The sequence below is a fragment of the Penicillium crustosum genome, assembly GCF_028827405.1.
Source record: "Penicillium crustosum strain IBT 35664 chromosome Unknown utg000005l_segment0_segment0, whole genome shotgun sequence".
Lineage (NCBI taxonomy): Eukaryota > Fungi > Ascomycota > Eurotiomycetes > Eurotiales > Aspergillaceae > Penicillium > Penicillium crustosum.
Genome location: NW_026623126.1, coordinates 1424540 through 1452526, shown reverse-complemented (window position 1 = coordinate 1452526; position 27987 = coordinate 1424540). Strand labels below are relative to the sequence as shown.

General features: G+C 48.2%; 9 protein-coding genes across 9 annotated transcripts; 3 read left to right on the top strand and 6 right to left on the bottom strand.

Moving 5' to 3' along the window:
* Positions 1 to 23: 23 nt before the first annotated feature.
* Positions 24 to 5271, top strand: N7487_011252 (bifunctional ATP-dependent DNA helicase/ssDNA endodeoxyribonuclease DNA2; the record flags this gene model as incomplete). Its single annotated transcript, XM_056878982.1, has 7 exons — positions 24 to 477; positions 558 to 1633; positions 1693 to 1788; positions 1845 to 2339; positions 2403 to 2664; positions 2739 to 2746; positions 2794 to 5271. 7 exons carry the CDS (start codon positions 24 to 26, stop codon positions 5269 to 5271), a joined length of 4869 nt encoding a protein of 1622 aa, XP_056724301.1.
* Positions 5272 to 5403: 132 nt separating this feature from the next.
* N7487_011251 (Hsp70 family protein) lies at positions 5404 to 7667 on the bottom strand (the record flags this gene model as incomplete). Its single annotated transcript, XM_056878981.1, has 8 exons — positions 5404 to 5745; positions 5798 to 6020; positions 6079 to 6200; positions 6256 to 6349; positions 6403 to 6667; positions 6731 to 6797; positions 6857 to 7466; positions 7537 to 7667. The coding sequence occupies 8 exons, from the start codon at positions 7665 to 7667 to the stop codon at positions 5404 to 5406; spliced, it is 1854 nt and encodes a 617-aa protein (XP_056724300.1).
* Positions 7668 to 8330: 663 nt separating this feature from the next.
* On the top strand, positions 8331 to 9688 carry N7487_011250 (uncharacterized protein; the record flags this gene model as incomplete). The annotated part of the gene is made up of 2 exons (XM_056878980.1): positions 8331 to 9129; positions 9195 to 9688. 2 exons carry the CDS (start codon positions 8331 to 8333, stop codon positions 9686 to 9688), a joined length of 1293 nt encoding a protein of 430 aa, XP_056724299.1.
* Positions 9689 to 10901: 1213 nt separating this feature from the next.
* N7487_011249 (Hsp70 family protein) lies at positions 10902 to 13033 on the bottom strand (the record flags this gene model as incomplete). The annotated part of the gene is made up of 7 exons (XM_056878979.1): positions 10902 to 11246; positions 11335 to 11557; positions 11623 to 11732; positions 11799 to 11898; positions 11950 to 12235; positions 12292 to 12358; positions 12419 to 13033. The coding sequence occupies 7 exons, from the start codon at positions 13031 to 13033 to the stop codon at positions 10902 to 10904; spliced, it is 1746 nt and encodes a 581-aa protein (XP_056724298.1).
* Positions 13034 to 14487: 1454 nt separating this feature from the next.
* N7487_011248 (uncharacterized protein) lies at positions 14488 to 16889 on the bottom strand (the record flags this gene model as incomplete). The annotated part of the gene is made up of 3 exons (XM_056878978.1): positions 14488 to 15072; positions 15123 to 16669; positions 16721 to 16889. 3 exons carry the CDS (start codon positions 16887 to 16889, stop codon positions 14488 to 14490), a joined length of 2301 nt encoding a protein of 766 aa, XP_056724297.1.
* Positions 16890 to 17345: 456 nt separating this feature from the next.
* N7487_011247 (ribonuclease P protein subunit p40) lies at positions 17346 to 18958 on the bottom strand (the record flags this gene model as incomplete). The annotated part of the gene is given in 7 exon segments (XM_056878977.1): positions 17346 to 17568; positions 17629 to 17968; positions 18042 to 18185; positions 18241 to 18342; positions 18413 to 18589; positions 18609 to 18753; positions 18815 to 18958. The coding sequence occupies 7 exon segments, from the start codon at positions 18956 to 18958 to the stop codon at positions 17346 to 17348; spliced, it is 1275 nt and encodes a 424-aa protein (XP_056724296.1).
* An 844-nt stretch (positions 18959 to 19802) lies between these two features.
* N7487_011246 (uncharacterized protein) lies at positions 19803 to 21286 on the top strand (the record flags this gene model as incomplete). Its single annotated transcript, XM_056878976.1, has 3 exons — positions 19803 to 20137; positions 20207 to 20519; positions 20597 to 21286. 3 exons carry the CDS (start codon positions 19803 to 19805, stop codon positions 21284 to 21286), a joined length of 1338 nt encoding a protein of 445 aa, XP_056724295.1.
* Positions 21287 to 22077: 791 nt separating this feature from the next.
* N7487_011245 (putative C6 transcription factor Prf) lies at positions 22078 to 25083 on the bottom strand (the record flags this gene model as incomplete). The annotated part of the gene is made up of 6 exons (XM_056878975.1): positions 22078 to 22875; positions 22934 to 23185; positions 23238 to 23726; positions 23783 to 24302; positions 24364 to 24691; positions 24771 to 25083. 6 exons carry the CDS (start codon positions 25081 to 25083, stop codon positions 22078 to 22080), a joined length of 2700 nt encoding a protein of 899 aa, XP_056724294.1.
* An 824-nt stretch (positions 25084 to 25907) lies between these two features.
* N7487_011244 (mitochondrial 54S ribosomal protein uL2m) lies at positions 25908 to 27196 on the bottom strand (the record flags this gene model as incomplete). The annotated part of the gene is made up of 2 exons (XM_056878974.1): positions 25908 to 26009; positions 26078 to 27196. 2 exons carry the CDS (start codon positions 27194 to 27196, stop codon positions 25908 to 25910), a joined length of 1221 nt encoding a protein of 406 aa, XP_056724293.1.
* Positions 27197 to 27987: the final 791 nt, after the last annotated feature.

Genomic DNA, 27987 nt, shown 5'->3' with positions numbered 1-27987 from the left:
TTGGATATATCCAAATCGAAGCAATGGCAACGAACAATGCATACCCCATATCCTCAAATTCACGGACAAAATTGAACGCTTTTCGCTTCCAAGAAGGCGAAGTCGTTCCCGAAGGCGTCAACTCGAAAGACGAGACGAAACCAGTTAATGGGAGCAAAGAACTCAAAAACTCGGGCCCAAACAGTGTGGCAGAGCTGATGCAGGCCTCTTCTGACAGAGTATGCCCTCCGCCGAGCGAAGCTAAAGCACCGGAAGCTCAAGCACAAGAATCAAGACCGATTAAAGAATGCCCTCAGACCCCAGGAAACAGGATACCTCTGGCAGATTTGATCAGCAACGCTGAGGATTCGTTTGATCCCGCGCCAGGCCCGGAGGTGACACCAGTCGATCATGTCATCTGGCAGCATGTGCCTGCCAGCTCGAACCCAGACACCTCGTCCCAGACGCCAGCGGGTCGTCGCAGGAAGCGCCGACACAGTTCCTCGCCTGCTGGCTCCCCTCGAACGGGAATAAGAAAAAGGTGCAAAAAGAACCCCTTGATCTGAATTCAATACAAGCCCTCTTCAAGACACCGCAACATGATATGGCTGCTGAATTGTGGAATAACTACATGGATAAAAACATGGTCGATGGCCCGGATGATCTTCCACCGCCACGATTCGCGAATCTTCTTTCCTCATCGCCCCAGACACCGGGATCAGGCAGAACAAGCCGAGACTCGTCAGGGCTGAGACGTGCGATTAGCTGCACTACCGATTTCCCCACCTCTCGAACAAAACGACGACGAGTCAGCAGGCTAGATGTTGGTCCCAGTCGCGGCATTCAACGAACTAGCAGCAATGTTGAATCTGGGAGACCTAAGTCCTCAAGGATCAACTATCTTGTGGAGAAGATTGAGAGAAGCATACACATGGCCCCTGCTGATGTGGGTCCACCTGGATCGTCACCTCTGCGCCAACATATGGATGCGCGAAGGTGTCGATCGTCTTCACCGACGAAGGACCGTAGGCTTCATGGGGCCGACAAAGGAACCGCGGAATCTCCTCCTGCTGTACTGCCTGAGAAAGTAAGACCTGGAACACTGCCTGTTCTTCAAGAGTCATCTTCCGAGTTCGGAGACGATGATCTTGATCAAGGTCTGATGGACCTGGCCGACCCCTCGGAGGATCCTTTCATTGAGCCGGCACATGCATCTAATGAGTTTGGTTCTCTGGGATCTTCTGGCTGGGCTACCCTTGACGCAGAAAAATCTCGTTCATGGCAGCCCAAAAAGAACTCAATGCTCGACAGCAAACCTTCCATACCCATACCCCATAACACTACGACTAACGAAACAAAACGCGATGAATTCGATGACTTTGAAGATGAATATGACGATCTGCCTGCCAACTTGCAGGAAATACTTGCAAAATGTGACACAAACCCCGTTCCAGTCAATTCATCAAAGCCAACAACCCCTGGGCCATCCTTGCAAAAGTCAGATGCTGCGAATGTCCCAGTGAATGGTAGCAAGCCTCCAACCGCCGCACCTGTCAAACCTGAGATGGTATCATCGGATGATGAGTTTGATGATGATTTTGATTTGGAAGCCATTGAGCAAACTATGAAGCAAGCAGATGAAGGAGGGCCTTATGTTAGTCACTCTTAGTCGGTTAATTTCTAGATATATGCTAAGACAGTTAAAACAAATAGAACCTAAAAGGTCGACAAGCTATCAAACGTTACCAGATCGTTGACATCACGAAGAGCACATATGTTACTCCGAAAGGACGTACTCAGCCAGAGCAGGTCAGATACCTTGCCCTTGCCCCGGATATAGTTCCGTCCGCTGACTTTAAGTACAGGTCTTGCTAGTTGAAGACGAGAAGACCCGAGAACGCAAGGTTGTTATTTTACGAGATTCATGGTTTGACACTCCCTGCAGCAAGGACTCGTATATCCATCTGGTCGGGGACTTCAACGCAGCCGGCCAATGCGTTGTGGATAATCTGAACCACATGATCATCCTTCACCCTGACCATCTCATTTCTGCTACGGTTGTAGCAGACTCGATAGACTGCCAGCGGCGAGCTGTCCTTCAAGATCGAGTCAAAGTCATTGCCGCACTTGAGCGACCGCAAGCCTTCGGAGTGTTTTTCCACGAAGTCTTTCAAGAAGCCCTCAAAGCGAACCAATGGGATATGGAGTCATTGAAGACATTGGTCGAAACTATTATGGGCAGACACGTTGAGGAGCTGTACTCGATCCAAATGAGTATCCCTGAAGCTGTTGAATATCTCATGAGCAGGATGCCTGCTGTTCTCGACTGGGCAGATGCTTTCTTGCATGTCAAACCACAGGTATGTCTCATGGCCGGTGGAGGCTTCTTTCAGCTAAGAGCCCTTGCTAATCAAGATCAATAGGCCAAGTCTATGGTTGAAGACCGCAATAACTCTAAGCTGAACTTGAGTATTAACAAACTGCTTGAGGTCGAGGAGCACATCTGGTCGCCAATGTATGGCCTCAAAGGTAACATCGATGCGACGGTACAAGTTACTTGTCGTGAAGATAAAATGGAGAAGAACCTGGTGGTTCCGCTGGAACTCAAGACTGGGCGAAGAGATACAAACCAGTCACACAGGGCTCAAACAGCTCTCTACACTCTACTCTTGTCGGACCGCTATGGTAAGTAATGAGATGTTCTTTCAAGCCCCCGGTTCTTTTTCGGCTAGTTGGCTGGTTGCTAAAAATTGTTATAGATCTTGATGTTACATTTGGGCTTCTCTACTACCTCGAGTTAACAAAAACACTCAGTATCCGGGGGTCCGGCACGAACTACTCCAGATGATCCAGGTGCGCAATCACCTCGCTGGCTATATTCGCGAAAGGCAGCAGCTTCCACCGATGTTGAAGAAAGCTCGTCAATGTATTCGATGCTATGCTAAGACCCCTTGCCTGATCTATCACAAGCTCTCCGAGGATGGCGATGGCGAAACCAGCGCACTTGGCGAGGATTTCGATGCAGCTGTTGGTCATCTGAACGATGGTGATCGGGACTTCTTCCGTAAATGGGATGAACTTTTGACCAAAGAAGAGGGCAATCTTGTGAAGTTCCGGCGAGAGCTTTGGACATTGCTGAGCAGCGAGAGAGAAGCCCTGGGCCGATGCTTCGGGGATGTCGTTATCGATCCTCATTCTGTGTATGAGGAAAACACTGGGACAAAGATAAACCGCTACCATTATACGTTCGTCAAAAGACAAGCGCCTCCTGGTTTCTCCTTTGCTGAGTCTCAAATATCTGTCGGTGAACCGATTGTCATTTCGGATGAAAAGGGCCATTTTGCTCTCGCCAATGGATACGTGGTGCATACTAGTTCATCACACATCAAGGTTGGCGTGGACCGGAAACTCCACAATGCGCGATCAAAGACGGCTGGTTTCGATGCGGTCACAAATCAGTCTTTCAGGGGAATCATGGAAGTTGGAAAAGAAGAGCCTGCTGCTCTCGAAACCCCAGGCGAGCAGCTCGTTTACCGGATCGACAAAGACGAGTTTAGCAACGGCATGGCTATTGTTCGAAACAACCTCATCTGTATGATGGATAAAGACTTGTTCCAAGCGAGACAGCTTCGACGGCTTATTGTTGAGGGGCAAGCTCCCGCCTTCAAGACGACATCATCTTCATACACGATCTCCGATCCTGGCAACCTCAACGTGGATCAGAGACAAGCCATTGATAAAGTGATGAGTGCCAAAGACTATGCTCTTGTCCTCGGAATGCCTGGGACTGGAAAAACCACGACCATTGCCCATATTATTAGAGCCCTTGTCGCACAAGGCAAGAGTGTTCTTCTTACATCTTACACCCACACTGCAGTTGATAACATTCTGTTGAAGATTCGGGACGACAACATTCGTGTGCTGCGTATAGGTGCAACTGCCAAAATCCATCCAGATGTTCAGGAATTTGCCGACCTTGCCGCAATCCCGAAATCAACCATTGAAGAACTCAAGGATTCATACGAAAAGCCGCAGGTCGTTGCTACGACATGCCTCGGAGTCAACCATAACATTTTCAACCAACGCATCTTTGACTATTGTATTGTCGACGAGGCATCACAGATCACGCTCCCAGTCTGTCTCGGCCCGATTCGTATGGCAAGGACTTTCATCCTGGTCGGTGACCACTATCAATTGCCACCGCTTGTGCAGAATAAGGCGGCCCAGGAAGGAGGACTTGATATCAGTCTCTTCAAACTACTCTCGGACGCACAACCAGATTCGGTTGTCAATCTAGAGCACCAGTACCGCATGTGTGAGGAAATCATGTTACTTTCCAATACTCTGATCTATTCGGGCCGTCTCAAATGCGGCACGCCGCAGGTAGCAGCCCGATCTTTGGATATACCCAACATTAACGCCCTCGAGAAATTCCATGTCGAGGACTTGAGCCATGCCCCATCACAGTCACAAGGAGAAATATGCCCGGGTACCCCCAGTAGCCCCTGCTGGCTCCGAGACTTACTGACGCCATCTGCAAAAACGCGCCTGGTCAATACCGATCCCATCGGCCCTGCAGCCCTTGAGATAGCACAGGGAAACCGAGTCGTGAATCACATGGAAGTCTTCCTCTGCTCGCAACTTGTGGAGTCATTCATTGCCTCTGGTATCCCCGCGCGCAACATTGGTGTGATCACTTTCTACCGCAGTCAACTCTCGCTCCTTCGCCAGAGCTTGCGACGTCATACCCCGGATCTAGAAATGCACACTACAGACAAGTTCCAAGGTCGCGACAAAGAGGTCATTATCCTGAGCTGCGTGCGCAGTAACGCCGAAAACAACGTCGGCGAGCTCCTGCGCGACTGGCGCCGTGTTAACGTCGCCTTCACCCGTGCCCAAACCAAGCTCCTAGTTGTCGGCAGTAGATCCACTCTCCGCGATGGTAACGAGCTCCTTTGCAAGTACGTTCGTCTGATGGAAAGCAAAGGCTGGGTTTATAATTTGCCTTGCGGGGCGATAGACAAGCATTTCTTCCCTTCTTGTACCACGCAGTCGCAACTCATGTCTCCGGGTGCGGCCTTGACTCCTAGCTCTGCCAAGGGTAGAGACAAGGGCAAGAACAAATCGCCTTCTTCCCGCTCTACACGTGAACCACTGAGCCCACTAGGCTCCCGGCAGCCGGCGTCCGGCCTTCGAAGGCCTTCAAAGACAGGTGCGAAGTTGTTTAACGGTACCAATGTTGTTGGGAATCGGCCCATCCTGCGAGACATAGTGAATGACTTGACGGGATAGCATGCCGTGTTTCAATCCAAGTCCTTGTTTCCGTTCATATTTGTGTGCAGGAATCCGAGTGCGAAGTCGAAAAGAATAATAAATTGATGTATTCATTCATTAGGAGTCTCAGACCTCAAATTATAAACCATGTCATTCATAATCAATCCGGGAATTGTTGGAACTAACTTTCTTGCCTTGACAGTAGATAGCAAAATCATTGGAAGCCCCTGATGGTCGTACCTCAATCTTATAACACAGGTCCATATACGGTCCCTTTTTGCCAAATTGATGCTCAAGATCATCGTGATCAATGTCCTTCGTGCTCCACGAGACTTTGCAAATCCCAGTGACAGTATCATCAAGTTGGGCGGGTGGATTCTCACTGTCACACTGGTAGATTATCTCGGAGAGAGTGTCTGGAATGTCTTCACCATCTTTGTAAGATCGGCAAAAGCTATGCTGAACGGGAGCCGCTTTTGAAACATCTTGTCCCTATATCTCGTAGTCAGTAGTCAGAAGGTAAGACAGTTGTTGATTTTCGAACCTTGTGTAGATACCACCACATTTGACCACGAGCCATCCAGTCGCCTGTAACTGGGTCGCAGTACTTGTATTTTTTGCGGTGCACTCCTTTTTTGAATTCCTGTGCCATTGCCACGCCCAGACTTTGCCTTGCAATTGTTGAGCCGATGCTGAGTGTGCTGTGAACAGCACCTGGTCCATCAATGAAACCCTTAAAAACAGCCCCACGGCAGATGGCAGTGCGACTAGAAGAGTTAGAGGTTAGATATGAAATTCTAACAGGAGAGGCAGGGGCCTGCTTACGGGCTCGTATTAGGGCTCGTGCCGTCGGATTGTATCACCCTCAGATTCTGGTGATTATATCTGTTCTCTAAGTGCTGAAATAGATAGGGGCTTGTGCCAAACCCACCAACCAGAACAATTCCCTGGAGACAATGAGCATCAGGGCACCAGTGGGAGAGGAGATTTACTTGCCTTTACTGACAGGCCTTTAGCTCTGGCACTTTTGATCTGGCCATCAAGCAGTTTGTCAATTTTTGCGAATACTTCTTTGAATGTCTTTCGAATATCCGAACTTGGGGTACTGTAAGTCAAAGAAACGAAGCCATGGGGTATTTTTCGACTCACCTGGAGAAGTGTATTCTGCCGTTGATGATATGCGGCTCTCTTTCTATGTCATTTCGATCCGGGCCGTTAAAGGCCTCGTCTGGAATGGCGACGATATTCGACCTCTTACTGTCTGGGTGATAGCGTATCTTGATCTTGGTCTCCCATTCTGAATCCATGATATGTTTAATATGACCTGGGTTGAGGTTAGACCAACGCCGGCCTAGTCGCGCTTTACATATTCTGCGAAACTGCTCGTCCACGAATATTCCCCCACAGAGGTCACCTTATTCAAAGGGAATTAGAGTCAACTATTGGAAAGATTTACTCTTGGTATTTCGGGACTCACCTGTGCCGACGACTGCCTCGTGTAGTTTGATGGGCTTTAATTCTCCGACCTTGTAGCTAATCACATCCTATTTCCCCATTAACTCAAAGATAAAACCATCATTCTCCAATGGAAATTTTAACGTACCACAGTACCGCCACCAGCGTCGCAAATGACATAGACCTCGTCGGTTCTCAATTGGCGCCTCTGCAGGCCCAACGATGCCAGGCCTGCTGCCTCGGGCTCAGGAACAAAAGTCAAGATCGTTTGGGCAGCAGAAGAACGGCGGCGCAAGATCCCAGCCTTTCTGGCAGCCTCTTTCATTGATTCGCGTGCATAATCTTTCCAGATTGCAGGTATAGTAATGACAACATGAAACGCCAGGTTTGAGATGATCACATCACTTCGAGCGCTTCTGATCGACATGAGCGTATGAGCCCATAAAGCTTTGAGATAGTCTGCAGTGCAATCCACTGCGGTCTTGTTTTCGTCTTGGAGCATTTTCCTTGCTCTAACAATCAAGTCCTCACTTCGAACCTCTGACGATAGATCTTTGTCTCGTAGAAGCAGTAGTTTGAACCATTGGATTGGTTCCGCATTATCCGGGACTTCATATCCCCAGAATATCTTGCCATGTTCGTAGAAAATCCTTGTCGGAGCCTTACCTTCTTGCCTGTAAGCCCCTGGCCAACTTGTGATGGTCTGGATCTCGTTTCTCTCAAAGTCATCTACAGTGGCCCATGAAACTCCGGAAAATCTACAGGCACATTAGCATGAGATTCCAAACCAAATGCCCTTTCCCAGAGTCCTTTCCCAGAGAGACTGACGTGGTCCCAAAGTCAAGGCCAATGACCAAACGATCATTGAGGTGGCCATTCCTCGTCTCTCTCAAGGATTGAATCAGGTCCTGGAAGCCAACCCCGTCGATCGCCCTTGACCGAGAACGCACTGATGACATGGTTGCTCTCGAAGTTAATATGGAAGACTGGTCATAATTTGTGATCTGGTATCAGAGTAGCAAGAGTCGTCAAGGCTAGTAGCGGAGTACTGATGAGTAAAGTAGGGTAAATGATATTACGGGGATTAATTAAATAAACTAGGAGAAGAGAGAAGAGAGAGAAGAGAGAGAAGAGAGAGAGAGAGAGAGCCTCAAAAGGTTGATGCCAAATATACTGTACCCAGCTAGACTTCATCCTGGAACTCGTGCATTTGAAGCTCCCCGAGAGTGTCCATCACAGGTCAGCTGGATTTCGGCCCAACTCAAGCTGACTGCATTGAACTTATCCTATTCCAGACCTCCGTCTTGCAGTCTTCCTTTTCCATAGCCTCACTCTCCCGCTATTGCCGAGAAAATTGGTTCCCAGTCATTTCTTTCTACAGCCCCCTGTAATTCCAACACTCTATCATGTCTCGGGTCAATTCACCTATTTATCTAAAGGCGTGCCGTTTCCGTCATTTAGGAAAGTGATATACTAGTACACTGACTTTGAGCCCTAGTGAAATCGTTCTCAGCCAAACTCCCCCTATCATCGTTCGCTATTATCAGTCTCGACAAGGCACCACGCCCTAAAGAAAGGACCATCTTACTTCATTTCACTGTAACCTAAGTCTTATATTTCCAATGTCGCAGTGGTGCAGCACGCCGGCTCCCCAGAAAAATGAGTCGAGTGATGCTGAGAGAGCTACCAAATCCGGCGACCATGAGAGTGCTGCGCAGAGTGAAGAGCATGATCCCCGCCGCCATCAATCTCGAGCACGCGCTCAGAAAACTGTAAGGCCAAACTTGAGCCATGGGGCAGAACCCACTTCTAATGGAATACAGTCTGCTACTTTGGCGCACTCTGAGCCCCTGAATCATATTCCAACACGTCCGGTTATCGCTGCAAAGACAAGATTGGAAAGGGCAATGCTTGGCCTCGAAGTCGAGAAACGGTCTCATGATCAGACGAGAAAAGAGCTAGATAGACTCAAGCAAATCCTGAAAAACAAAAATGAAGAGCTTCACCAGGTTGGAAGCGACAAGGAGAAGTGGGAGCGGCTGGCTGTGGAGCGACTGAAAAAGTTCAAAGGAGCCGCACAGGAGCTGAACCAGCTCATTATCAGCACTCAAGTCTTTGGCAAAGTGAATGACAGTGATTTGCTCGCCAAAGCCGAGCAGCTACGAGGAGATATTGACAACCTTAGTTACTGTCACCTGAAAGAACCCAAGGATCTCGATATTTCCGATGCGACCTATAAACTCTTCGAACAACGGCTGGGGTTGCCCCAAGCTACAACAGTGAAATATTTCCAATCTCCGTTGTCGCCCTCAGAGCTGGTGCAAGCGTTCATATGGCAGACTCTCCGTGTCCGCGTTTTCGGGCGTTTCCGTTGGATGCCCCAATCTTCTGAGTCAATGAGTGCCATGAGTGGCTTTCTTGGTAGGACTTCTCGAAAATTCTCAAAAGCTTTCTGGTAGAGCTGTGGTAGCTAACACCAACCATAGAGCAATTCCTGACGTCTGGCTCGAATGCTATCCCCGATGCAAAACGCAGATTCCACACATGGAGGGCGACAACTACCAATGTAATGGCGGAAGTCGTAGGATTGGATACCGACAAGGTTTCAAATTATATTGAAAAGTTTTCTGAAGAGCAGGCTCGACTGACTACAGAGGAACTACATGGACTTGTCAAGTTATCATCGCACCAGAAAGTCGAGGATGAGCTCTGTGCGATATTCGACGATTCTGTGACTCTGAGTGAGATGATTGATACACAGCTAGCTTGTATTACCTGGTCCGATGTTAAGCACAGGGCAGCCGACAGATCTGCTTTGGGCAGGGCGGAACCTCAATCCGGAAGAAGTCGCTCGAGTGACAATCGGGACTCCAGACTGCTGGTGGCCCCGGGACTTGTGAGGAGTGGAAGATCATCGGGGGATAAGTTTGACGTTGAAGTGATTGAGATCTTGCCCCCGTTGTTCAAATTGATTGGATAGGCATGTTAAGCTACTAGGGTATCATTTTAGGAATATAGGTGAGGTCAGGACTAGTATATTGAAGTATCCAGCTCCTACTAAAATATACAAAGATACTATGTATGTGTATATATTTTACAACTACAATTTGCAACCCCGCGGATATCCCAAATATCATATCACAAAACAAAGAAAGAAAGAAAAGAAAACTGTTCAGCCTCACTACGCCGTTTGCCCGGGCAAGAGCCTAAATGGACACCTGCAGGTGCCAAGCTACCGAGTCATTGGTGTTAGCTATTATTGGTGCGTTGGCATGATTATTTACCCATTGCATATTGGCTGCATTACATTTGAAGCTACTGTACGGAGTACAGCCCATTGCGTATTCGCTCCAGCCTGTAGGCTCATCTTGCGCCCATCCTCATTGACCTTTTCGTATTCTTGTTATTGACTTGAGCCTCAACTCAACTGCGGGGTAGAAGAAGTACGTATAATATTTGTAATATTTGAATGTGGATGTACTGATATAGGGCCAATACATACCATGTACTAAATGCACCATAGTACTATGTATATATTAGAGGCTAGAGAGTGTGGAATAATATACTACCAAGTAATACACTAAACAGCATGTAATAACGGAATGAATCTTTCACGAAGTGTCAAAAATAAAATGTAAGAATTTCTTTTCCTTGCTCCTGTAAAATCATCTGTTCATTTCCATTGAACTTGCTTTTTGTGATGAGAATCAGAAAGAATTCTAGGCAATGAGTGGTGTCACCCCTAAGCGCTGTATTCTTTCCTGTTAGCATAGTTCGCACATGGATTAATGAAGGCGACGATGCATTAGAAGCAGTCCAAATTGCAATGTCGAGTCATGCTTTCACTATTCTCAGATTTGTATGGTGGAATAGTTGATAGAGGCGTCAAACTGCATCAACGCCGCTAGTCTCAATTCCGTAGCAGTCCTGAATTCTTGGCATGTAGGAATTGGCATATTGCAGTATATATATGAAATCCAAAGGGTTTAGTGTTGAACAGAGTTTATGAAAAATCCAAAGGCATGTTAATTATGACGAATTAAATTGGGTTTTCAACAGAGGCCAAGGGTATTCTATTCTGTAAGTCTTCGGAGTGGTTCAGCAGGTTTATATTTTGAATCTTTTTACGATTCAGTCACATATTGAATCCAGAAAAACTACCTAAAGAGAACTGCAAACCTTCTCTATCTTACCTACTGATATTCAATGTTGACATTCTGAGATCCCTGCTTCTCATCACCAATGTAGAAGTTGAATTCCATAGCTGCTCCTGAAGGAACCATCTCCAAGACATAATCCAACCTCTTTGTAGTTCTTTTCCCGTCCGCACTAGTATTATCCTTGAGAATAGGACTGTCTAATGGGACGCTGTAGGCGCATTTGACAGAGCATAATCTCTTAACCCCCTCATCAAGCCGACGGGGCGGGTCACTGCTGGGAGACTGATAAAGCCCATCGGAAAAGCCACTTTTCAAATCCTTTCTTAATAGGCGATAGAAGGAGTGTTGAACAGGCTTGATTTTTGACACGTTTTCTCCCTGTGTCGTGTTAGTGGACCAAAAATGTATGGTTGTGAAGAAAGCAACTTGCCTTTTTGAGATACCAGTCCATTTGGTCTGTAGCAACGTGTTCGCCTTCGTCCGAGTTCCATTCCAGCTCATCTTTGCTATGTATCGACGGATCGTACTTGCTGTAGCATGGAGTTCCTAGACTCATGCGGGAAATGGTGGATGTGACACTAATGGGCGACTCGACATTGAGACCTTTCATCCCTTTGTCACCATCGTGGCTCATACTCTCGGCATCGAGGAAGCCTCTGTAGATTGCACCGCGGCATATCGCTGTACGCCTAAAAAGAGCAATTCGGTTAGATCGAACATTGCAAAGGCAAGCTCATAATCATTTTATACTTACGGCCTTATGCCTGACGCTTGAAGAATAGTGATTCCCGCCTTTGAATGGCGATCCTTCAAGTGCTGGTACACATATGGGCTTGACCCTAGACCACCGACGAGAATGATGCTCTGAATATAATTAGCTTCGATGCCGTGATTTAATTTGTGTTGCCCTGGATAGAAATTCCATCATACCTTGACACGTATGTTCTTCTCCTTGGATTTGGTGAGCTGTTCATCGACCAGCTTGTCAATACCAGCTATAGAGTCGGTGAAGGCTTCCTGAAGATGCGACCTGATACAAATAACTTAGTACGTGTTATCCAGTGCCATTGGGTTCTCTTACCCCTTGAAATGAATGCGTCCTTTCTTGATATGCGGCTCGCGAGATGTGTCGTCCAGACTTGTGTTTTCAAATGCTTCCGCAGGGATTCTGATGGCATACTCTTTCTCGGCATTCTGAGGCTTGTATCCACGTTTGATTGACTGTTCCCATTCACCTTTCAGAATCTCCTTGATACCATTTTGGCTGATCTTTTCCCATCGTCGTCCCAGCCGTGCCTTTACGATTCGCTCGAATCCATTGTCAATAAAAATTCCGCCACATAGGCCACCTAGCTCAAGTGACTCTCCTTGTCAATACCTGTCTGCAACTTGTCTGGGTCATCGTAGGGACATGACAACTCACCTGTTCCCTCAACGGCTTCGTCCAGGGTAATTGGATTTACCTGGGATATCTTGTAGCTGATCAAGTCCTGTGCTATTCATTAGCTTATTCATTTTAAGTTCGTATAATGAAGAATAATCCCACTTACGACCGTTCCGCCACCAGCATCACAGATCATATAGACATCCCCAGGCTTAGCGTCGTTCTGTTCCTCAGAAAGAGTCGCCAACGCAGCGGCTTCGGGCTCGGGAACAAACGTTAAATGGGTTTTGCCTGCATCTCGCTCATCCAAAAGCCCAGCTTTTGCAGCAGCCTCCTGCATGCTTTGTCGCGCATATCCCTTCCATATAGCGGGAACGGTGATCACAATATGAAACCTCAAACTGTTGACAACATTCTCTCCTCGGGCCTTCAAAATCATTTCAAGGGTATGATTCCACAGAAGCTTCAAATAATCCGTCACCAAATCCTGAGCAGTCTTACCCTCATCGCGAACCTTTTTCTTCGCGCGAAGAAATAATTCAGAGGAGCGGATATCCTCCGGGGTATCTTCGTCTTTCAAAAGAAGGAGCTTGAACCAACTGATAGGGTCTGCATCTTTGGGGATTCCATATCCCCAGAATTCGTTGTCGTACTCGTAGAACATCTCCGTTGCGACTTTGCCTTCTTCCTGGAGGCTGTCTGGCCATTCAGTGACGAGGTTGATGCTCTTGCGGTTGAAGTCGGATAGTGTTGCCCAAGCCACACCCGAGTACCTTGACATGGTGAGCTTTGGAGAAAAGGTAAAGCGTAAGATGGTAGACCTACGTAGTCCCAAAATCAATTGCGATCACCATCAGATGTTCATTGTCACTCAGGTCCAATGATTCCATATGGCCAGCTTCAAGATCAGAATCAGAATCGAGGGACAAGACATCCTCGGCCGCTTTAGACCTCATTTTCTGATTGCGGGGTTTCTTTCGACGGAAAGTAGGACTCATTTGTGTAGGGATGACCCTTGAGAATGGCCTGAAGGAACGAGTAAAAGGTGGAAATATCCTGCAGTATGACTTCAGAGATTAAATAGTTCCCAAGAACCTCTTATAAAATTTTGAGCCCCATGTCCCTTGAGACAGGCGTATTTTCGTCATCTTTAGCCTAGCGGCCTCTAGAAAGGAGATACTGTCTCCAAAGCCGCTAATGCCGCCTCATTTTAATTCGAATAAACCTGTAACGCAATAACAACACCACTGCATTGGTTCTTGATCCATGCACGGCTTGCACGAAGTGCTTTTGGTTGCATGTCTACGTAGAGCAAGTTACCCCGAGTTACTGAAGCAGCCAGTCATGTACGAGATGCTGGCAAAGCCCGGGTGAGTTTGTGGCGGCTGATTATCACCTGCTAACCGCTCAGTGTTCGTGTGTTTATTCTAAAATTACGTTAGGTGCATAAATTCCAAAACGCCTCCTATTTTCAGCTTATAACTCTGTATTTGTAGTGAAAGAGGAGAACTCTGTCTTGGCAGGGTTCATTTTATTGAGCCAACTCCATTGGTCTACGTTTAGGCGCTCTCGTCACCGAGATCAAGCATGAACCCTGACTCGAAAATCCATTCCCGTTTTTGCAAATTCGATAATGATCTTCTCAAACTCGTGATTGCGCGCACTCCACCTCTTTTACACCAGACGCAGGGTATCATAAGACAGCATCGCTAATGCTGTACTTACTAAAAGAGGTATTTGCTTGCAAGAAAGTATTAAATCCTTAAATTCTTCAGACTCGAACCTTCTTGCATTGTCTGAAGATCATTTTCGTCACATTGAGTAGGCGGAAATAGGTAACTATACACTTTAGACAAATCAATAGCTACGTGACTATTGTGAAGACGATTGTTTCCGGAGGAGCACTAGTATCTCTTCAACTCAATGGAGAAAAAGCATAACATTATATGCTCATAATCTGCAATAGGCTTCTAGTAGTCCAAAGCCTAATTTAGGAATTCCCTGGTAAATAAAGAATTGCCACGGTGACCGCGCCAGTACCTCTCTGGTAGGACAATAGGCAATCTACAGTAGGAATTGATAATTGAAAAAAAAAAAGATTGGATTGATGTAGGCTACAATCCATGTGTACCTACTGCAACACCGTGATCAGAATCCTCCTCATGAACAAATCCCCAAAGTTCGAAATACACATCACAAAACCTGCAAAGACCTCCTCCTTCTCAACGAGATCCGTCATTCCATCATGATCATTCGAAAAAAGTTCACGGCTCTGCCAGACAAACACCATCTCCATCCGATCCTACTTCTGAGAGGTTCGTGCCTTTTTGCCTGACGTCCTTTCAAGTAGGTTCGGTCGCCATTGGGGGTGATACTCCAGCGCGCATGATTGTTTGGGTTGGCCACAAAGTTGGTAGGCACAATGTTCTCCATAAACTGGAAGCTTCTCTTCTTGGGCGAGGTGGCAGAAAGGGGAGAAACAGACTGCATGTGCTCCTTGGTAGGGGTGGAATAAATCCCCTGCATCTGCTTGGTAGGCTGCTGAGCTGCTGAAATATGAAGTTCCTGGGTTTGGTGCATCATATACTGCAGGCGCTCCCTAGGAGTGATAGGGGGAGCTCCCTGTGTCTGTTTGGTGGGCTGCTGAACTTGCTGAGCCACTTTAGTCTGAAGTTGCTGGGTTTGTTGCATCACAGACTGCATGTGCTCCTCGGGAGGAGTGGGAAAGTCTGCTTGCATTTTTTGGGCAGGTTGCTGAACTTGCTGAGTTGCTGCAACTTGGAATTGCCGAGGTTGTTGTATCATAGACTGCATGCGCTCCTTAGGGGGGTGGAATAAACCGCTTGCATTTGTTGGGTGGGTTGCTGAACCGCTGAAGCTTGAAGTTGCTGGGTTTTTTGCATCACGGACTGAATGCTCTCCTTGGTAGGGGTGAAATAAACCCCCTGGATTTGTTGGGTGGGCTGCTGGACTTGCTGAGCCGCTTCAGGTTGGAATTGCTGTGGCTGTTGTTGCGCTGCCCGCAGTTGCAGTTGCTGTTGCTGATACCGGAATTGACGGACTTGCGCTCTGTGCAGGTTAATCCTTTGACAGCACGTCTTAAACTGCTTCTCGTTGATCTGACACTGCTGTTGGTGGAGCTGGAGCTGCTGTTCGTCTCCGGGCTTCTGTTGTTTCAACTGAGCTTCGTGCTGTCGAAGTTGGCGCCATTCAAGACGAAGATACTGCTCTTGATCTCGGAGACGCTGTTCGATTTGAAGCTGCTCCTGCTCGCTGGAATCTGCCGCTGTCTTGCGAGCGTCGCCAATCACCGGGGTCACCGGGGCAGGGACGGGAGTCATCGAAGTAGGGAAACGACTCATTGGGGTAGGCATTGGTGTCGTCAGGGCGGGCGCAATCGTCTGAGGTGGTGCGACTGGGGCCACAGTTGCCTTTCCCTTCTCCTTGCGTGGAGTGCTTTGCACCTTTGCCTTCTTCTGCCTTTTGTGTAGCTCGTCATCTTGCTTGTTCTTGGGGACCCGCTTGGCCTTCTGCTTGGGTGGTTGCTTAGCAGGCTGGCGTCGCGATTTGCCATGTTGCAAGTCAAAGACCTTCACTGTTCCAATTGCTGTACCGGTAGTAGGAGTGACTTGGACAGCTGGATCAACAATTCCCGGGGCGCGTTGGGGGGCCGGAGTAACATTGGCGGCTGGAACAACATGGGCGATGCTGCTGATGGAAGGGTTCACTTGGGTAACCGGGGCATCAGTGGTGGGAGTGACTTGAGCAGCTGGATCAATGGCAATGAGAGCGCGTTCGGTGGCTGCAGTAGCAACTTTGGTGACTGCAGCGACTTGGGTGACTGGAGCATCAATGGCGGGGGTGACTTGAACAGCTGGATCAATGGCAATGAGAGCGCGTTCGGTGGCTGCAGTAGCAACTTTGGTGACTGCAGCGACTTGGGTGACTGGAGCATCAATGGCGGGGGTGACTTGAACAGCTGGATCAAGGACGACCGGAGCGTATTCAGCGACTGCAGGTGCAACTTTGGTAACTGCAACGAGTTGGGTGACAGGAGCAGCAGTGACAGGAGCAGTAATGACAGGAGCGACTTTAACAGCTTTACCAATGGTGACTGGAGCCTTTTGGGTGGCAGGAGCATTGTTGGCGGGAGTAAGTTGAACAACTGCCATGGGAGGACCCAAGTCGGCGTTTTCGAGACAATTGAGGGTATCCAGTGGATAGACTGTGCTCGAATGGTTGGTGTAAGTGTTGGGCGGAGTCACATCATCGATCATGATGGGAGTAGACGATTCAGGGTCAAGCTCCAGGTGATCCGAGGTCGCTGGGCCAACGACAGGGTTCACGCCGAATTCGACAAAGGCCTTGTCGAAATCCGAGCCAGGAGCCTCATCGGGGTCTCCTTCAAAGTGATATCCTAGGAACACAAGTCAGTTCGGTCCGATAGTCATAAAAAAGATGTAATTACCATTGGCACGAGCCAGTTCCCAGATGGACATGCAGGAACCATCTTTGCGGTAAATTGACTCGGGGATTTCCCATTCGTCAAGACCCAAGATAGCCTTCTGGGGATCTTCGTCATAAGGCACCGCGGCAATTGCGTCGGTGAAGAACTGGGTGGGTCCGGGGGATGCCATAACGAATGATGAGATGAATGTGAACGATGGAATGGATGTAAATGATAGTACAGCTGATAGAGTCGTGGGGTCAAGGAAGGTACAGAAACATGAAAGTTGATAAGAACAAAAGATGAACGAAGGGTGTCAATTGCTCGAGTGGAAGGCTCGATGAGCAATGACTATGGAACAGCTAATTGTATTTTGTAGTGAATGAATGATATTGGATGAATGGGTAAGATGGTGCAAATATGGGGAAATGTGTGGGGGGGAAGAAGGTATGGGGAAAGAAAGAAGAAGAGAGGAAGAAGGAAGGAATAAGGATGAAGGATGAATGGTGAATGGGGAAGTGGGAAGGTACGTGACGTGCTCTTGTTCAGGGCAAGATGATGGGGTTTACATAGATGAAGCCCTGTCTCCGTTCCCCATGGGGTAGTTGAGTCGACCACAAAGGGCACAGGGTTAGGTCAGGTTATGTCAGGGTTCAGTCACGGATGCTCCCATCAACTCCCAACATAAAGTCACACGACCAGCTCCAGTGGTTCCCTCCTCATTGACTTCGGATGTTTCGTTGGATTCACTGGACTGTCCACTAGGAAGGACCATAACCGTGAATCCGTCCCTTCCTTCCACAGCTTCTTTACCTAAAGTAGCGACGGCAAGCGCAAACCAAGACAAATTGCTGGCCTTAGTACTTTGCCTGTCCATTAAACAATGTCAGCTCTCAACCCGACTTTTATACCAGATATTCGCAACTCACAGCAGATTGAGAAATAGCTGCATGATCCAACGGGACGATATCAAACCATGCCATTTCAAACTCATCAAATCACAGGCCTGGCTTTCGTCTGCGTCCGGAACTGCATAACGACTCAGGTACGGATCGACGTCATCTTCCCCAGATAGCCTTGGAGAAGCCATCTGGACCATGGCAAGCCATTCAGACAGGGAGCCAGAATGTTCCTGCAGATCACCTTCCGACATTTCCTCGAGTACTTTCCCGTTTTTGTAAAACGGCGGAGTCATTATTTGCTCGTGGTCAATTTCCTGTGGCTCGCAGGTTATCAACTGTGGTTGAACCTTATTGATCGGCTTGTTTCCTGCTCCAACTTTTAGCATGTTATTCCTACCGTTTCCTTTTTTTTTTTTTTTTGGCTTCGGGGGCATGATCACCTTCATCTAGACCGGAGTTGCTTTGCAGGTCTTGGAAGAGCCAGGCCATTGATTGAGTCAGAACATTAGCGAATGCCCATACAATTCTTTCAAAGCCTTTCTTGCCGTGCAGCATCGAGGGCAGCCGTAAGTTCAATTCGACCACTGATGACATGATTAGTAAGGATTCATCCAGTCCGTTTGCTCGGCTTGTTCTCACAGAATCGTTCCTTTGCATGCTTTCTGCCGCCACTGCGGAAAGGCTTGCCCGTGAGACCTGTTCGCTCATAGATCTCCTTTCCAAGTTCCATTCGAAGGACCCCTGTTTTCATTCGAGTCAGCTTTCGGTTCCGCGACAAGACTCTTCCAGCCGCAGCTTTAGCAGAACGAACCATCTTGGAGTGTGAACACATTATCGGACCCCGAGCGTCCTTCAGATATCATCAAAATATTCCCTATATCCTGAGTCAGGTTGCTGTCTTTGATGAAATGAACTCTCTGAGCACAAAAGCTGTCTGATGCTTGTGCAACTGATACCCATTCAAGTATGGAAGAGCTTTGGGGCTGAACTGGCGGAGGCACAATTACCTGACTTGATATATGTGTTGAAGAAATCATGCTCAAGCAGAGCCGAAGGAGTCATGAACACTCGTGCATACCGAGGTTTTTCTAGTTTGGTCTCGAGCCATGGTTTGATTTTTGAGTAGACCTCCTTTGGCAAGATAACCTCGACCTATACCCAATGATCAGTCAAATGACCTTTCAACTCTCAAAGCGAGCCGCTCATCACTTACTGAGTGTACAAATGCATGATTCTGAATCGTTGAAAAGGGTGATCTCTTGCTAGGAATCTGCTTTGGGTCGATGAATGCCGGCAGTTGAGCGATGGTTGTGAAACACTTTTCACGACGCGACGCATCATCCACTTCTTCAAACATGTTGTTTCTGATGGCCTTCGAAGTGATGCTTAATGTTGATAATCGAGGCCCTTAAATTCTCGAGGGTTAATTTTTCAGCCGAAGGGTGAGGTTCGATTAAGCTCAGGCTTATCGGACCCATAAGGCTGCAGCTATCAAACGTTCCACATTCAAATGGTCCACGGGTGCATTGGTATTTGGGGTATTTTAACAACGTTTAGGTAACAATCTTGGAACTTTTATTGGAATACTGGAATATTATACAAGATCTAGATACACATATGTATAGAGTCTAAATGGCAGGTGTGAATTCAGGAAAGAAAGTATCAATGATTTTCAACAACCTCAATATTGTAATGAGTATATTAGCTTAATGTAGCCTTGCTTTTATGTCGACCTGTAGGAGACATATGAACTTAGGTAGAGCTCAGTCTCAGTTCCTCTGGGTTGAGGTTTATTCAACAGCTTCTATTGTGCGACCATGTATATATAGAGCAAACAAGAGAGACTGACAATTAAAATACATAACTCCAAAAAGCACCTATGGCTCTGGAATAAATCAAAATATGTAGAATAACTTCAAATTAATTCTAATCTACCAGTTGTAGGCCAAGCAACCTTGTGTCTACGGCATAATTCCTGATGGTATTGATATGTAGTGCGTAAAGCGCATCTCCTTCAAGATTCCTTATAGGTGGGAAACCGTGAGGCTCATTCACATACAAAATTGCAGACTTCCTATTCATGATTTTCTTCTATCCCAAAAATTTCACCAGCTTTTTTTTTTGCGATTGAAAACACAAATTAGACTCAAAATCCAATCTAATTCGGCAGAAAACTTTTGGTGCCTAAGGCCAGAATCGCAATGGCAGCAACGCCCGATAAGGATTCCCCGGCAGTATCGGGCTCTCTAAAGGCGGTACCTGAGCACTCTCCAATTCAGTCGGTCCATCGTTCTTCGAATAACATCAAGCCTAAGCTGCTAGGCCATATTGCTTCTACTTCTGCCATTGCTTCTGCCGTTGGCTCGAATGCAGGTAGACGTCCAGTCTTGCGCCAATTGCTAGAGGAGGAAGACGAAGAGATGGCGCCCGCTTCGCGTCGCGAGCTCCTACACAAGGATCACTTCGCATTTGTGTTTGGGAGCGTGAAGACGCAAAACTACTTGGATCCTGTTTCCAAGGGCCCAGGCTCTCACACGTAAGTTGAGTTTTTGCTCCAGGTGCTGTCGTCCATGTACAACTTACTGACAACGATATGGGACCACAGGATCCGCACTCTTGCCTGGAACCCCACGGGCCAGCTGATTGCGACTGGCTCAGCAGATCGCACTCTACGAATCTGGAACCCGGAACGTCCTCATGTACGATACTCTACCGAATTGCGTGGCCACACAGCTGGTATCGAGAAGGCTCTTTTCAACCCAGTCCGCGATGCGGAGCTGGCCAGTTGCTCGGCCGATGGTACAGTGCGCTTCTGGGATGTGCGCTCCAAGACATGTGTGAGCCGTCTCGATGTTGGCGGCGAAGCATTTACACTCTCCTGGTCTGCTGATGGCAGCACAATGATCGTCGGCAAGAAGGTAATCATGCAGCGTTGCGACTCCGCAGCCTTCCATCTCTCTCATGGCAAAGTTACTAATACACGATATGTAAACAGGACGACACTTTGATTCCCGTCTCCGTTAAATTCCCCTCCTCTCCTACAGCCCACCCTGATGGCGTGAATGCTCTCAACCTCCCCTCCTCTACACCCGGCGCAACCACATACACAGCTCTCGACCCTCACCCTCAGACCGTTCAAACAAATGCGACAACCTTCTCCTGGTGCATGCCGACGCCCGAACGTCCGGAGCAGCATGTATTCGTGACGACAGGCGAAGGCAAGGTCAAAATCATGTCCTACCCTTCCTTCGATATTATTCACACTCTCAACGCCCACACCTCAGCCTGCCTTTCAATTGCGCTTGCCCCGACAGGTCGATACCTCGCAGTTGGCGGAAGCGATGCTCTCATCTCCCTCTGGGACACGACTGACTGGATTTGCCGTCGCACTTTGTCCAGCGAGAATGGCGGTGCTATTCGTGGCGTAAGCTGGAGCTTCGATGGCCGCTACATTGTTGGCGCATGCGACGAACTTGGATGTGGTGGCAATGGACTGGAGATATTCCATGCCGAGTCTGGTGATAGCATTTACACAATTCCTACTGCCGGCATCAATGCTGGTGTCTCTGCTGTTGCGTGGCACCCCTCTCGTTACTGGCTGGCTTACTCGACTACCACTGATGGACCTGGTAGCTCCAGCGCTGGAGGCTTGAAGATTGTTGGTGCTGCTGGTGGTGGCCTGTAATTTCAAGCATCGTATTGCACTTCTCCTTCTTCAGCAAGCTTTTTTTTTTGGCTCTAACCTCTATGACCTAGATTATTATTAAAAATTATCATGATTGGACGTATTGAAAAAAAGACCAAAGGATTGCTAAGTAAGATCAATAGATTTCTTAGGAATCTGGTGTAATATTGTAGTGATTGTTTATTAACATGGATTGACAGGCCCCAAATACCCCGATTGCAATCGTAAAAGCTATCCAAGAGTGAAGAATCCCGCCCCGAAAGGACCGTTCATTCGTTCGTCATCAAATCATTCAAAAGCAGAGCTTAATGGAAGCCTATCAGGCTGCCACTTTACTTAGAAATTGTGCCAAGAAGAGAATTGCAAAGGGATTTGCAGTTCTGTGGTTAGTAAATCAACCCCAGGAAAAGAAGGCACTCAGTCCAAGATATCACAAGAAGTGACCCTAATATTTGTGGAACCAGGGGACCGATGCCTCATGTGTCAATCTCAGCTTGGGGAGGGGGAACGCGAAAGCAAGACATAAGTATCCAATAGGATGACGACTTGCTTCGATTCGTATGTGAGATATCCAGCCAGTATTGATAAGGGCGTCGATGGGTCGTCCTAATTAGTGAGACCCTAAGATCTCGGACTTTGAGCGGGTTGGGGGAACACGAAGCCCAATGTCATCCATGCAGGGGCAACATGAGATTTCTTTTGTTGAAACAGTCTCAAGGTTGGTGTGCTATCGACGAGACCATTCGACTAAGATACTTTCATGGGGAAGTATATTCTACCACATGTTGCGCTCATGATGGCCGCCAGTTCTCCCAGCCGGTATTGGTCCCATGTTCGCTCTGGATTTGGCTATTCAACATTTGAGCCCATTGAGATTCACTGAAAGTCTCCATGTTTAGACCGTCAAAGCTCCCATTGCCTGTCTCTGGATTTGGGGTTGGAAGGTCCCATGCAGAAGGCATGGAAAAGATTCCCGACGCTCCTGTGCCAACTGATGGGCTATCAGAACTGTTTGGATAAAACCGACCAGCCATAGAACCCAAATCAGTGACCTGTGGGTTTGTGTTTCCTTGTGGCATGATGTTTCGATTGACCTTATCAAAGGACGCGGCGGACGCCTGACTCGGATACCCCGAGTTCGTCGCTTTATTGTTGCTCCCCGGTGAGGGGTTGTCAGCACCATTGACTGAATAGGAGGTGTTGGAGGATGAGTTCAAAGTTGAGGGAGTGGGATGGTCTGATGGTGGGTTGTTCCTGTCGCTGAGGTTGCCGAAATCAGTTGGAAAATCCATGTCCATGTCGATAACGGCGCCTGGTTGTCCCGCTTGGTCCATTTGTGAATCTGTCGCCTGAGTGGAAGTTCCGAAATAACGACGCGTACCGTCGCCATTGAAGACTGGTCCTGTGGTGGGTTGTGTCGTTGAGTCCCGGTTCCGGCTAGGGAGGGACGTCGTCAAACCGGCAGGTATAGGCCGTTGATTGCCACCGCGATTTGCACTGTGTTGTGGAGACACCTCCTTCGCGATACCTTGTGTTTGGCGGATGTTGTACAAAGGGTTACAGTCGACACTATCATGGCAATATGTGTGCTAGAGAAAATGGGATTAGCTTCGATTGGGCATCGGGGAACAAGCCAGGGGAACCTACTACCATCGAATGTGCAGCAGACATGTTGGTTTTCTGTTTATCGTCCAAAGCGCGAATGCCAGTTCCATCAAGATCAACATCCAATTGAACAAGGAACGACTCTGTTAGAGGGTTTTTGTTCTTCATAGCGTTCAGAGCGGAGACCAGAAATTGCAACGAGGAATGAACACTGGAATCCTCTGGTCGGGATTTAAGATACTGCACAAAGACGCGAGCAGCAATATAGAGGCAAAATGACATGAAAGGGTTGAGCTGCAAGGTGTTAGTGCAAATAATTTGGGCAAGAAGCTCAATAGAAACTCACGCTCGTCAAATCAACGTGGCTGATCATCTTCATGGTACTCGAAATCTGGTTGGCGGCGACAAGGCATCTGCGTTTGCTCTCAGTCGTAATCTGATTCGGCATCTTGTTCTTTTCGGCCTTGAATATTGCCGCTTGGTGAAGACATATGGTTGAAGTATGGATGCTCATGTTGGCGAAAATGACGTTGACGTCCGACATACCACTTGGAAGTCGAAGATGATCAGGCAACGAGAGCGAAATGTGCAGAAGAATATTATCATGGCTTCTGTGGCGCTTCCAAAACTCTCCATTGAGGTCATGGTCATTGTCTTGGGGCTGAGGCCGATGAATGTGTATGAGGTTACGACCGAAAAGACTTGCCAAAACCATCACGCATGCGAAAGGTGCTAGTGTGGAGACGGCTCCGGTGGCGATATCGTTTAGATGAAGTGTTCGCTGTGGCTTGCTCTTGGTAAAAGCTTCTTCGGATGCGGGGAGGTTGGTCATGATCTGCTTGTTGTCAGCCTACCACCCTCTACGCCAAAGTTCACGAAGGAGATACTTACATCGTTCTCATCAATAAGAATGGGCCAACCGGTTCCAACGCTCGAATATCTATCTGTGGCAAATGCGCCCCAGAAGACTCTCCTGCGTTCTTCACGCTCTGTCCAATCTTTCGGTGGTAAAATGGATTGCTTGACATCGAGGCCAACACCATCTAGCCGATTTAATCCCAGCATCAGTGCTAGTCTTGCAGCTTTTCCAACGCTCAGCCAGGCTCGTGGGAAATAGATCATTCGGAATTCATATGTGCCGATAAAGATCCATGTTTGGCAATGTGCTACACTGACGATGTTCTCTCCGAATCCTTTCATTTCGTCCACCTCAGCATACTTGCGTGCCCGCTGGTAGAAATGGTTATGCAGAAAGAAGTATTTGTCACTGACAGATGCGGCATTGCACCACATAATGTATCGTAGACAGATTGGTGGGCGCATATTAGGAGCGAGATTCAGGGCTGCATAGTAACGGGGGCGGTGGATGATGGGCATCATTGGGTAGATCTTCTCAAAGAATAAAGCATCCCTAGCCAGTACCACTGTATTAGACACCAGTTCATAAAAAGAAAGCCGCATAGAACACGTACAGTTCATCAATCACATCCTGTGAAGGGAGGGGCTCCTCCAGTCCTAAACTGATCAAGTCCCATTGGGAGTTGCTGCCACCCTGGGTAGTTGGCGGCGGAGGGAATAACATTTGATTTGACTGGCCTGCGCTGGGAGCAGTCGAAGTTGAGTACGCGTTATCCATGTTTCCTCCAATACCTCCTAGCCCTCCCAAGTCCGAGAGGTCAGGTAAATCCAGTATAGATTCATCGGCAATAGGTGCTGTGAATGCATTCTCCAATGGTTGAGGTGGGGAGGTTCGTCGGGTGGGTTCCGGATCCTGACCTTTGAGAAGAGTCTCTACTTGAGCTGATACAGACATGGTTGTTAGCGACATAGCTCACTGTCAATACAGTACTTGCGACCATTGTTTTCGATGAGTTCGTACCTAATCGCGCTTCAAGCTGCTTGACATATCCCCGTTTAGGACCACTCTTCTTACGTACTTCATCGTAGGAACATTCATGTCCCAGACGTGAGCAAGTCCCACAGCTCGGTCGTCTCCCATCACACCTCAGTTTCCTCCTCCGACAGACAACACATGCGATGCGCTTGGGGCGGGGAACGAAGTTGCCTTCGGTGCTAGTGCTTTCGGCAGCGGCGCCACTTTCACCAGGCATGAATTCCATTTGGGACTGGCCGTATTCTGTGGAGTATTGCGACGATTCGGGTCCAAAATTGGACGCCGGAGGTGCCGCCATGGCGGGCTTGATCGCAAATTTACGACCTCGGGATGCGGTTTAGTAGCTGAGTAATTCAAGTAGATGACTTCCAAGGTTGATGGCCAACTCTGGTTTATCCGGGCGCGTTTTTTTTAAAGCAGAAATGGCACGAATAGGATAGACCCTGGAGCGTCAACGAGCCTCCAACTGTTGGCTGGATGTGCCCAAGTGGGGATGTGAAAAGGAAGTTCTATGAATGACGGAAGTTCGAAGTTCGTATCAGGAGAGGCTGAGCATTCCTCCGGCCCTAGGCCTGTCTTAATGAGTTAAATCAAAGAGCCCCTATTATTTGTTTCGATCGGATTCTAATTGAAACCACGGGGGAGTCTTGAATTTCCATGCTAATTCCCAACAAAGGCGTTGACAGGTGCGGATCAGCAGAGAGGGCCACGCACCAGCAAGATTGCCTAAAGGCTTGGCATGTCCACTGTCTACCCAGCCGGGGATCTACTTACAGCTAATCAGAGTACGTTCTACTTTACACACAACAACTAATCTACATAGTTATGTATATCCATTATATGCAGAGAGATAAAATGGTTTATAAATCTATTTTCTTTCGCTTTGAATGTATATGGCCTCGAGCCATCGTACTGTACAGTGCCCATTGCCCGAGTTTCAGTCAGATGGCAGATGCGCAAAACAAGAATCCCCAAAGAGCGCATGGTAGAAGAAACGATGAGGCATTTAATGTGTCAAGAAACAGGAAAAGATATCGTACAGTCATCCTCTGCGTGGTAGGGATGAGGTATAGGGTGAGGAGATACAAATGGTTCAGAGACAAAGGCAAAGCAACATCATCTCTAGTTGTATCCACGACGGCGCTTTCCTTGGTTGCGAGGTCTGGCATGCACAACAGCCTTGTTGATCTTCCATTTCGGGCGGGTCTTGTAGCCGGATTTGGTCTAGAGGTGAAAAAGAAGAGTCAGTCACATGGAAGTTCGAAGGGTGCGAAACAAAAGGATATACATACCGGAATACCCCAAGGACTCTTAGGGTCGACGTTACCCTTAGACTTTCCTCGTCCACCACCGTGAGGGTGATCCATAGCGTTCATGGCCAGACCACGCACCGTCGGACGAATATTGAGCCAGCGTGAGCGACCAGCCTTTCCGAGCTGGGTGTATTGGTAGTTCGGGTTGCTAGCAATACCAACGGTAGCGCAGCAGTCCTTGTGAATGAGCCGAGTCTCACCACTTGAGAGACGGACAGTGATGTGCTGTGCCAGACGCTCCTGCTTCTGCTGCTCACGCTGCGACAAGGGCTTCTTTTCGGTCTCAGGCTGTTCGTCTTGAATTGTTTGCTGGCGCGAGTCACTACCCTTGGCCACGACTGTAGCATATGTTCCAGCACTCCGACACAGTTGACCACCCTTCCCGGGTCGCAATCCCAAGTTGAAAATCAATGTTCCCACCGGAACCATGTGCAACGGCAAGCAGTTTCCTCTCCAGGCGGTTCTGGCCGCGAGCACACCGGGATCGACAGTGCTGCCCATGCTCTTCCACAAATCTTCGGGAATTCCGGACATATAACTCTGGACCACGTCGCCGGCGCGCATGCCATCGGCTGCGAGAATGTAGCTCAACTTGCCGGTCTCCTTACTAGCAGTCAGAGCGATGTGTGCAGTGCGTCCGGGATCGTACTCAATACGCTCCACTGTGTGCGGCCCCGGAGCCATGCGCAGAAAATCGATTGTCCGAATTCGACGCTTGGCACCACCTCCATGATGGCGGACAGTGACTCGGCCAGAGTTGTTTCGACCACCCTTGGCGTGACCACGTTTAGGGAACGTTAATTTGTGCACTGGGCGGCCTTTCCACAGATGATCATTCACAGGACGCCGCAAATGTCTCACACCAGGGGTGCGCGGAGTGTAGGTGCGCAGCTGAATGCCAGCAGAATCGCGGCCGGGGGGAGGAGCGAACGAGGCGTTGGGGTCAATAAAGGTGTTGACTGGCGTTTCGATAGACTTTGGCTTGTTCTTCTCGATTTCATTCACGATTGTCGAATATCCACGAACTGGCGAAGGCAGAGAAGGTAGACACCTAAAGGGCAGCCGAATGCCCCGTAGGGCAATTCGGGGTTGGAGCATTGCTGCCAAAGAATGGGGGGGATGGAGGGGAAAGGCGGGTTTTGAATGAATCAATTGAATAGAATTGCAATGGATGAAAGCCAAATGTCAATAGAGCAGACCAACAAAAGACTCAACTGCACCTCTCCTCTGCTTTGTAGATATGCACCCGACTCTCCACAGAAACAAAAAGTTCGCTGGTCACGTGAACTTCCTCCTGTACCGCCTCATCTACCGCCACAATACATATAATGTGGCTGAGGTCTGGTCACGGGAGTGCATCCATGGATCCAATTTGACCGCCTTGTGTCAGATATTGGCACGTGACTTCTTTGTTACATGAGGTTCGATACTATACGAAACCGAAACGCAGTCGTTGTCCCAGCAACCAGTTTATTTACCCATTGCCATACTCACGCGTATCTCCCTTCATTGCTGGATCTACTTTTCTCAACCTATCTGAACACATCTTTTTCTTGTTTCTATTCCGTTCTTCATTGTTCAGTCCAATTCTTCATTCTAGAAATTTAACCAAAAAAAGGGCTCGAAGGTCAATTTGGTGATCCACGCGACTGGCTGAGTGGGGCTACTTGTTTTCCACGCTAAGGACGGTACTAGGGCCAAACATCGCCTTTTGCCCTCAAGCTCTCTTCCTTTTCCCTCATCATTCCAGTTAAAGCTACCCTTCCATCTTTTCCCCCACTCCCCAACTAACAAATTATCGCGTGCGGATTCCTGTTTTACAGCGTCCGCGGGTCATTTCTGTATCATTTGACATCTTTTTCCCCCGATTCGCGCGCCATTTGATCTTC